Here is an 11,196-nt window from a genome sequence, read left to right on the forward strand (position 1 = left end):
CTGGACCAAGGCAAGGGAAAACCTGATTAATGGACAATTAAGGGATGGTGTCTGGGAATACTCCCCTCCCCCCAACCCACTCCAGTATGGATGCTAACCCAGAGCAAACTTCCTTATACAGCCATCCTCAGTCGTCACAACAGTATTGTTCTACTGCTGCGCTTTGGAGGGTATTTTTCTTCCTCCCGTGGAACCACACGGCTGTTGCGACGTTTCTTACAGTGGAATCCTACGGCAGAATTACCTTAGCCTAAGCCCACTAAAACCAATGGGTTTGAACTGAAGTAACTCTACACAAGACTGAAGTAACTCTGCAAAAGACTGCATCGCCAAGCTTCAAACACCTTATGTGAGTCTGAGGAGAGAAGGTAAAGGTAAAGGTCCCCCGTGCAAGCACCGGGTCATTCCTGACCCATGGGGTGACGCCACTTCCCGACGTTTCCAAGGTAGACTTTGTTTGTGGGGTGGTTTTCCAGTGCCTTCCCCAGTCATCTCCCCTTTACCCCCAGCAAGCTGGGTAGTCATTTCACCAACATTGGAAGGATGGAAGGCTGAGTCAACCTTGAGCCGGCTACCTGGAACCGACTTCCGTCAGGATCGAACTCATGTCGTGAGCAGAGCTTTTGACGGCAGTACTGCAGCTTACCACTCTGCGCCACGGGGCTCCTGAGGAGAGAAGACCCTCCTTCAAAACTCACCCTCCCCCCGTTATGACTTTTCCCACTGGGTCCAACGATGCCCCGAAGGACGCTTGAACGCAAGGACGGCTCTACAGGCCACCCTTTCACAGTCACCACCTCAGACTCCCCAGTGGCGAATACCCCAAACCCGCAGAGCTCCTCCACAACTTTGCCTCCTCACCTGCGTGGCTCCAACCGCACCCTCTCGCTCGCCGCCGCCGAGACCGCGCTTCCCTTTCCCAGAATCCCACGCGCGAGAAAGAGTCCGAGCGACGCCTCAGATTCCAAGCTCCCTCTCTCTAACTACCCTTAGGTTGCCTGTGACTATCTCCAGCCCGCATGCGCACTGTCGCCACTCCTGGTATCACGGTTACTGAGAGACACTCCCCTTCCCCCATCCTGTTTGTGATTGGCGGAAGCGATGAGGCGGAGCAGAGAGGGTTTTCCGGCGGGTCTATGGTTACGATAGCCGGCAAGGCACATCCGAAGGAAACAAGCGTTTCTTCTTCCTTCCTCTCTCCCTCACGCTGCCGTTCACCGGGCTTGGGTAAGCGAGATCGCCTCCCCGATGGCCCCGGAGGAGCCGCCGGAGTCGGGGAGCAGCAGCAGCAGCAGCAGCACCAAGGAAGAGGATGATTTCGGGTACGGCCTGTTCCCGGAGCGGCGGCGCGGCGAGACGGCGAAGGAGAAGTCCCTTCTGTACAACAGCCTGTTCACCTTCAACCACAAATGTCAGGTGATGCTAAAGGTCGCCCTGGACTCCAGTAAGTGCCTCTTTTCCCCGGGGAAGGAGGCGGGAGGGCAAAGCGGAGCCAGCGCTTCCGGAGCTGTGTCTGGGCAGGAGCGGGAGAGCAGAAGGCCCAAGTGGCCCCCACACCGGGCTAGTGCCAGCCCTGGCTCCTGAGATGTCGCTGGCCCTCGTTTTTGACTGTCGGGAACTATTATTTTTCAGGATCTAGGTCCTTTGCCAGAGAAGCTAACTCCCGGAAAATGGGGAAGGGGGCGCATCTTGCCCGTGTATGCACGGGTAGGGCAATACACACGCGAAAACGCTGAGGGCCGATTCACACGTGCGGAAGGGAAGAAAGCCGTAGAGGCCTCGGGTGGTAGGGCTGCCTTCAGAACGCAGCTGGAGGGTCTGTATTAAAAACCTCCCTGCAAACAGATCACCACAAGCAGAGAAAAGGGTGATGGAACCTTTATATGAGAGCCAGTGTGGTGTAGTGGTTAAGGCAGGAGTGTCCAACGTGAGGCCCGAGGGCCAAGTCTGGCCTCTTGAGAGCTCTTATCTGGCCCGCAAGCCAGCCGAGGCAGCCGCCCCCACCCCCATTCTCGATCTGCGCTGGTGAGGCATGGCCCAGCCCGACCAAGTGACATTTATGTCATATCTGGCCCTCGTAACAATCAAGTTCAACACCCCTGGGTTACGGTGTTGAACTAGGACCTGGGGAACCCAGGTTTGAATCCCCACTTGCACCATGAAAGCTTGCTTGGGTGACCTTGAGCCTGTCTCAACCCTGGCTAGTATTTGGATGGGAGACCTCCAAGGAATCCCAGCATTGTGGCACGGAGGTAGGCGATGGCAAACCTCCTCCGAAGTCTCTTGCCTTGAAAACCCTGTGGGGTCACCATAAGTCAGCTGTGACTTGATGGCAAAGGGCGGGATTTCTCCCTGCTGTGCTAACTTTCTGTTGGCAGAGAGGCTTTTTATTTTTTAATGTGAAGAAATGTTTAAAGCTGAATCTCCAGCTTCCATTTTGAAGTGGTATGGTCCATTCTTTGACCTTATTTTTCTGCCTGCATGAACCGGGCTTAGGTAACACAAAGTGCCTGGAGTGACATTTCACACATTGCTGCTGATGAGCGCGCATTGAAGACATTTGGACTCTTATCTCATTATTTCTACCCAAAAGAGCAAGTTCCTGTTTGTCAGTACGGGCCAGCCAATTACAGAATAAAGTACAGCTGTTGGGTTAGAACCTTTAGCAATGTATCACGTGGGGGTGGGCAGCAATAGCTTGAGTGGTGATCCTTGGAAGTATAATTTGGATTTTACAAACATAACCCCTAATTTCATCTGTAAAGTGTGGGATGGTATGAGAACATAATCCTTTAATGCCCATGTCCTGGCCTCGGTTAGGTGAACCATTGTCCTTTCCCCTAAGGGAATTAGTTTATAGGACCGGATCACTTGTGCCTTTAAGAAGTCAAAGAAACAGGAAGTATCCACAAACACAGTGCACATAATACCTTTAATATACAAAACAGGGCAACAGCTTTTGAGTTCACCACAACTCTATCAGGCTGGATGTTAGAAAAATAAAAAGGCCCATAATAACTGATACGTATCTTGGATTGGTTATCATTCTCTCATTATGTCTATAGGCCAGTGTAATGGTTTCCAATCTTTCTCTGTGAGGCCACTTATAGGGAACCTCTGTAAAGGCACCTCTCTGTAGTGTTCTGAGGTGACGCGTATTATGCTCCCTCCTTGCCTTCCTTATTTTTGCTGCCACCAAAGGCTCTCGCCTTTGAATTCTTAGTTGAACCTAAAAAACAGGATGGCTTACAGTTAAATCCTAAGCAGAGTTACTCCAGTCGAATCCCTTTGAAATGAATGAGTTTAGACTGGCGTAACTCTTTAGGTTTGAACTGTTAGTTGTATATGGTAGGATGACAGAACAGTCAGCGCATGGGAGTAGCTCTGAGGTAAAAGGTGACCCTTTATTCTAAAAAACAACCAGTTGTTTCTCTTCAACATAGAGTTTATTTAGAAGTATAACACCGTAATGGTTTCTGTATGTTTAGTAAGCGTAATGATTTCAGATAGTTCTCTGAAGTTCCTTAAACAAACCTAGCTACAAAGGAGCATTTTCTCACTTGCCACTTAGGCTGATCACTTCCACACAGATTTCTTCTACAGCACTTCACTCAGTCCCTTCACACACTTCACTGTCTCTCCCTCTCTACAATCCGGTCAACTCCACCCTCTAGGCTACAGCTTAGCATTCAGTCATAACAGATTTCAGTCACCTCTCTACCTCCCTCTTTCTTATTCTACCGGCCTGCATTTTAGCCTACAGCTATATATATATATATGTGTGTGTGTGTGTATGTATGTGTATATGTATAGATATAAAACACAGAAATAAAACACACACAAAGTATTTACATAGTGAAAACATCACCGCCAGTTTTGAATGTGGTGATTTTTGAATGAATGATATACTATGATAGTCAACTGTTAAATATATGACCCATAGTTTCATTTTTTGCACAAGAGGTTTGCTTAGGAATATGTGTTATTGCATTGCTGTTTATTCTAGGTCCATATGCTAAACTGCTACTTGATGCTATGAACAGTTCTGGCTGGTAAGTGATATTTTTCTTTTTGTTTGTTTTTACCCCAAGCTATTTTATATTTTACTGCATTTATATTTGTGATAAAATTGGGACTCATGCTTGCACTTTACCTATATCACTATACTTGTGTTTCTTAGCACCGTTTTCAAAGATCGACACTTTTCCTGTGAAGACTGTGATGGGTGTGTTAGCGGTGGATTTGATTCTTCAACGTCACAGGTATATATTGACCAATACATGATACACTTGACAGACATAGGTCATTTTATACTTCACAGTTTTAGGAAAGGAAAATTGTTGCATAATTTTAATAAGGAATTGGTGTATTCATGGTTTCTCTAAACTGATGATGAGTATATTGTAGTTTTGTTGAGAGAATATAATGAAGTTACCAATATTTGAAAACAGTACACAATTTACAAATGGATTTGCATTCATTTGTATCCTTCCTTTCTCCCCAATAAGGACACAAAGCAACTTATACTGTTCTCTCCTTCATTTTATCCTCATTATAACCCTGTGAGGTAGGTTAAGTTAAGAATGTGTGACTCCTCCAGGGTTACCCAGAAACTTCCATGGCAGAGTAGAGATTCAAACCTGGGTCTCCTAGATCCTAATCTAACCACTCCAGCAAAGTAGTGGTTAGAGTGGGAATAATCCATCGCAGGTTAGAGAAATACAGTTAAAGTGGAGCGCTCCTAAAGGTGATAGTACAGTTTGGTTGTCCTATCCAAAAATCAGCAGTGATAACTTTTATTTGTATTGGCTATAAGCCATAATGTGAGAGCCAGTGTGGTGTAGTGGTTAAGGTATTGGTCTTTTTTCTTTTGTCATCAAGTCCCAGCTGACCTCTGGCTACCCAATAGGGTTTTTAAAGCAAGAGATGTTTGGAGGTGGTTTGCCATTTTCTACCTCCATGTCATGTCCCTGCTATTCCTTGGAGGTCTCCAATCCAAATACTTGCTAATGTTGAGGCTGAAAGTGTGTGACTGGCCCAGTGTCACCCAGCCAGTTTCCATGGCAGAGTGGGGATTCAAACTTGGGTTTCCAAGGTCCTAGTCGGACACCTTAACCACTATACCACACTGGCTCTTTCTCTAGGACGTACAAGACCCAGGTTCAAATCCCCACTTGCCCCATTGAGGCTTTCTGGGTGACCTTTGGTCAGTTACACCCTCTCAGCCCTGACCCTGGCTAGTATTTGGATGGGAGACCACCAAGGAATATCAGGGTAGTGACGTGGAGGTAGGCAATGGCAAACCACCTCCAAACGACCCTTGCCTTGAAAATCCTACATAAGTCAGGTGTGACTTGATGGCAAAACAAACAAACAGAAAGCCATAATGAAAACCATAATGTTAGGAACACTAGCCACAGTAGTCTGGGATTGTGTTCACTGGATAATGTTTTTCCTCATGTTCTCCTTGGTGCTTCGTTGTACTTATAAGAGGCACTGCAGCAGTTTGTTGCCTTGGGTGTGTTCAGTGTGGCCGGTGAACAGAAGAGCTGGAATGCCTAAGTTAAAGGTTCCTAGGCTGCCCACTTCTTTGAAGGAGAGGCAAATTTGTAGATTCACTTCCTATTGCCTGACATTCTGATTTCTGAATGGGAAATGGGGAAGAGATGAGGAAATCTTGTGTTGTTTAGGCTGTACAGTAACCTGACAATCTTCCCCCTCCTTGTCCCCCCACATGAAATGTAGGAAAACTGGCCTGTAAATGTTGGAATATAGCCCTCCTTCTTTCTCTTCTTTCATATTTAAGCAATAGGATATGTATCTCTCCCTTCAAAAATTCTTGCCTCACTAAGCTGTTAGAGGGAAAAGTGAAAGCAGCTCTTTGTCCACCTGTGCTGGGCCTAATTAACTCAAGGAGAAACGTTCAGTGACTTGAGGGTATGAAGCTAGTTTTAATATATTGATACTTTAATGCCTGTTTTATTATTTTATAGTTTTTTCAATCAAAAAAGGGTTGGGGTATTTTGGTATCTTATGGGCCACCTTGAGCAGGACTCTGAAGAGGCAGCATTTACATTTTGTAAATCTGGTTAAATGTCACGTGATGGCCGTCCCCTAAAATTTTCATTCAGTATTTGAAAGGAAAAAGGGTGAGAGGCTATGTTGTTCAGAGTTGTAAAGCAAATAGATATATAACTTTCAGGTAAAAGTATCATCAGACATACTTGTTTTATTTGTTTTGGGGTTTGTATTATAGATTGTCCTATGTCAAAACAACATTCACCATCAATCGCACATGAATAGAGTAGTTACACATGAACTTATCCATGCATTTGATCACTGTCGTGCACATGTGGACTGGTTCAACAACGTCAAGCACTTAGCTTGCTCAGAGGTAAGTTAAAACATTGGGCTCATTCAAAGGTAATAATGCTGTAGGAATACTTGTATACTTAACAAATATACTCTTGTCAATATAGTTCTGCTGAATGACTTCAGGAGCAATCCTAAGCAGGGTTACTCAGATGGAAGTTCCATGTTATTTAATGGGGACTATTCCCAGTGTTCTTAGGACTTCAGCTTTGATTTTCTTTGCTCCACTCCTAAGACATGTTTTATTTTGTTTTTGCAAACAGGAGCAATTCAGGAATCTGTTCAAACTCTAAATAAAAATCAAGAAATTACCATTTTGCAAGGGGAAAAGAGATGCAAAACATGAGAAAGCAAGCAAATCACAAAGCCATAAATCTTTTTGAGTTCTGTAGTATTTTTGTTAGTTGTGATAAACTTTTATGGAAGAGCTATTTTTAAGGGGAGTGGCGAGGGAACTAAAAATACAGATGATGAATGATAGAAGTTGTTTAAACCTAATTTTATCAATTGATGTGTATATAGCATAATAAACCAAGTGGGTTGTTTTGGCCAGTTTTTCCATTCAGTATTGCCTGACTCTTCTCACTGAAGCATCCATTCCATTTGGCTTTTCTCCACCTGGGTCCCTCGATCCCTAGCCTTTTTGGTTGTCTGAAAGGAAACCTCCTTCTTTCACCAGCAGAAAAGCTGTATGTGTATAAATGAGTAAAAGGTGGTGATACACCATTCTAAAAAGGAAAAAAAAACCTCTGTCAAATGGCTGAACGGTGCTTCTCTAAATTTTTTATATACAGTTCTTTTTATGGATTAAAATTTGAAGCACAGTTAATTTTGTGTGCACAAATACATATATGTAGATTTACACATAAACTTTCTTGATCAGCTTACTGAACAAAGGACAGCCAACCTGCATGTAACTGTAGGATGTTCCAGTGAATATTGTATCTGTGGTTCTGCCCTTCCCTCAGGGATGGTACTCAGCTTTTTGTGCAGTGAACAAGCGTTAGGGATATCTGTGTATGTGGACTGACTTAGGAAATCCTAGTATGCCTCAAAGATGTGACATCATCTTTCCTTTGGGATGGGGAGAAGAATTGTAGAGGGAATGAGGAAGGTGGTTCAAAGCTGCACAGTCTTCCCCACACTGACCAGTGGTCATAGAATAGAAGATTTATCCAACATAGAAGCTTAATTTTTCAAGGTGCATCTCCTCATTAACACTGCAGTGGGACCTAGGGATTTGTAAAACTAAAAAGGGCAAGTTGCCTTATATGGCAGTTATCTTACAAATATAAAGTTTTTACATGCTTGTCTAGCAAAAGGATCTGAGGCCATTCAGCTATACTGTAGGATCTCTTTGAAAGCTGGAGCTTCAACACTATGAGCCAGGCAGTCTCATAGTGCTGCAGTTGGGAGAGAAGTGGGGGGGAGCTGGAGATGTCCCCGCCACCAATCCCGCTGTGAGCCAGGTAGCCTGTTGTTAGCGGCTATGTAGTTGGGTTGGCCAGCAGCGGGGGAGGGAGGATGAGATCCCTCCCGTGAGTCTCGCAGGTCCCCACTTGCAGAATCTGAATTCTAGTTCTGATGCCTAAAATACAAACTCACTGTGACATCGGACTGATTAGCTACTCCTAGTGAGAGAGGTGGGAAAAATAGAATAAAGGAATGATACAAGTAATGTATTTGCTATTTACAGGTTTTTTTAAATGACATTTATATTGCATATTTAGTGTAAAACAGTCAAGCAAAATGAATCACCTTAAATGTACTTGTTAGCCTGGGCTATGTTGATTGAACCATTCTGACATTCAGAATGGACAAAAGTTGTGGGCTTTTGATAGAAATTCATGGCGAGATAATCCAACCAAATACCATTCATGTGTCACCAATACAGGGGGAAAAAATATAACAAATTAGGATTTTCAAGAGAGTTGACTCACAAGAAGGGAGTCTGTGGCACGTACCTGATTGTAGGATCATCTGAACTGGATCCTTAACTGTCCTTTTCTCCTCCCACCCCAATTAAAAGTTTTGGTGTGTTTTTTTTTAAATCCCAAAGCATAGGTTAGGACCAAAGAATAATACTTCCACTCAGCTTACTTAAAAATGTCAATAATTAAATAGAGAATCCTAATGGTAGCTATATAATGAAATAATTTCTAACACCTTAAACAGAATTTCAACTACCTTTGCTTGGTGCCAGTGCTCTGGGGGATTATTGATTCGATGGAATTAAAGGTCCATTTTGTAAAACAAAATGGGATTGTTATCCTGCAATTCAGGGAAATGGCTGAGGTGATTGCTTGGGACCAGTTTTACACTGCTGAAGAGCAAGGAATGCAGCGCTCTGTTAAGGTGGGCAGGTTCCCTACAGAGGTGGCATAGAAATGCTAAATAAATAGTATTTTTCACAAGTAAAATCATGAGGATAACCTTTCACCAGTGCAGGAGAAACAACCGGGGTATGTTACTGACAGTTTCTGTGTGAATAACCAGTCAGATCCAGTCAATTCTGGACTCTCCAGAAGGTAGATTTCTCTTTGTCCCCTCCCCAAATTCTGTAGCTTCAAGCAGTTGTGAAATGAGGCAGATTTAGCATACAGGCTTATTAAAATGGAAGTTCATTGGTTTAGTCTCTTGGTTTCTTGTCCAGAGAACACTTAAGGGAATTGTGTTGGGAGTTCTCGGAGAACCTTTTCCCGTGCTGTTATTTTTTTTTCTCCTCCTAGATTCGAGCGGCTAATCTCAGTGGAGACTGCTCACTCATGAATGAAATGACCCGGTTTAAGTTTGGCTTGAAGCAACACCATCAAGTAAGTTGAGGCTGACCCTTGAAAGAAAAGGGGGATCACATTTACATGTTGCCTTCCCCGGAGCTGGGCTGTCCCTGTGTTTCTGAGGCTCCGATCCTCTGATGAAAGGGGAACTGCAGAGAGATAAAGGGTACCGGTAAGACTGAGAGAAGATTGCCTCTTGCAGTGATACTGTCTTATCCTTTGCCTCTCTGGCAGAAATCCTTTTGTTCTCTCTTCTGCAGCATCTCAGCCACTCTGTGTGTGAGCCCATGCATGTGTGTACACATGAGCACACAATAACCCAGTAGTATGCAACTTCCCTTGTTCAAACATACCAAATGAATTTTGTACATATTCAGGCATGCCAGCTTTTGCAAACAACTCCGTAGCACAGCCTGGATTGCTTTCCCTTTTTGTTCATCCCCCGCCCTGGTTTATCCACCATCTTCTATTTCACTAAAAGAAGTACTGTTCGGCTGCTCATTTTGTAGTTGAAATGAGTGCTAAAATACTAGAAAAGCTGTCTCTCTCAACCCTTTCATAACAGTGGAAGGGCCCAGGGGAGGCAGCTGCCAGTTATCCTGTACTAAGGAAGGTGTGTGGAGACTATGTGGTGTAGTGGTTAGAGTGTTAGACTAGGATCGGGAAGGCCCACGTTCAAATCCCGATTCTCCATGGAAGCTTGCTGGGTGACCTTGGGCCTGTCACACACCCTCCGTCTAACCAATCTCACAGGGATAAAGTGGAGGAGAGGAGAACTATATACGTTACTTTAGGTCCCCATTGGGGCAAAAAGCAGAGTATAATTGCGGTAAGGAAAGTAAGTAATTTCTATAGCAACTGCTTGCCCCAGTCTTAAGGAGCTCATTTTAGATTGCAGAAACAGAGATGTGATTGCTGGAAGGGTAGATCTTACTTCTTGTTGGCTTGCCTGAAACAGCTGCTTCTTAGGCAAGTGGAAAAGTTGCTTATTCCAGTGTGGTTCTAATCAAATATTTAGATAAAGGCTAATATTTTTCTTAGCTTTGTATCAGCAACTAGCTGCATCAGGTCAGCATTCCTTGAATTCATATCTTTGGGTGATTCCGTATCTGAGGTTCAGCTAATGAGAGCTCAGCTGGGTATGATGAAATGTTAGAATTGGTTCATTTTTGTTCAAGTCAGATTCAGATTGTTCCCACCAACTGTTGCACCAATCAAGGCAGCTGTTCTCCAAGGAGTGACTCATAGCTAATAAATATCCACCATAAACAATTTGATACTGGCTGTCAAGCTGAGCATCTTGGTGCGTTCCCAAGGCTATACTGCATATGGAAAATTGAAACGAGTCCATTTTGCCTGAGTTAGCAGTATATTTTGAACAATCACAGCAAGCATGGCTTTTAACTATCCTTTTGAAATGTTCCTGTGGTTTGTAATTATTGGCACTGATTGATGTAAAAGCATCGAGATTTCATAGCCCGTTATTTGGCTCTGTTTTTCCCCCTCCCTTTCCCCAGACCTGCGTACGAGACAGAGCTGTTCGCTCCATCTTGGCAGTTAGAAAAGTCAGCAAAGAGATGGCCGAGAAAGCCGTAGACGAAGTCTTTGACTCCTGTTTCAATGATCACGAACCATTTGGCAGAGTGCCTCATAGTAAACGGGATGCAAAATATGCATATAGGGATTTTCAGAACCGCCATCGATACTACACAAATTTATAGATGGAACTGTCCATTTCGAGCTGCTAAACAACAACATTTGAGGACTATTTACAAAAGATGAGTTGAACTGAAATGGTGACGATAACCAGAGTCCAACAAGAGGAGGGTATCTTTCTTATTTCCTCTTCAGTTCTGTGCTTCATTCTGCATAGGAATTTATTTCAGAAATGTATTTTTTTAATGCACATGTAAAACTGTGTCTGAGTATTCTGCCAGGGATTAGTTTTGCATGTGTCTTCCTTGAATAAACCGCTGTTAATGGTTTTTTAATATCCATGTATGTTTTTGTGCAGTTTCAGTTGGTTGAACAATGAATCACCCAGGCT

The 11,196-nt window shown here is 43.9% G+C and overlaps 1 protein-coding gene across 2 annotated transcripts; it reads left to right on the plus strand.

Moving 5' to 3' along the window:
* Positions 1-1,248: 1,248 nt before the first annotated feature.
* ATP23 (ATP23 metallopeptidase and ATP synthase assembly factor homolog) lies at positions 1,249-10,921 on the plus strand. Of its 2 annotated transcripts, none has more exons than XM_056847122.1 (6): positions 1,249-1,444; positions 4,007-4,052; positions 4,181-4,262; positions 6,257-6,394; positions 9,102-9,185; positions 10,667-10,921. In XM_056847122.1, exons 1-6 carry the CDS (start codon positions 1,249-1,251, stop codon positions 10,868-10,870), a joined length of 750 nt encoding a protein of 249 aa, XP_056703100.1. In that variant the 3' UTR covers positions 10,871-10,921. The 2 variants fall into 2 exon arrangements, with proteins under 2 accessions (XP_056703100.1, XP_056703101.1); XM_056847123.1 differs by having other exon boundaries at positions 1,335-1,416.
* Positions 10,922-11,196: the final 275 nt, after the last annotated feature.

This window comes from Euleptes europaea, chromosome 3 (genome assembly GCF_029931775.1).
Source record: "Euleptes europaea isolate rEulEur1 chromosome 3, rEulEur1.hap1, whole genome shotgun sequence".
Lineage (NCBI taxonomy): Eukaryota > Metazoa > Chordata > Lepidosauria > Squamata > Sphaerodactylidae > Euleptes > Euleptes europaea.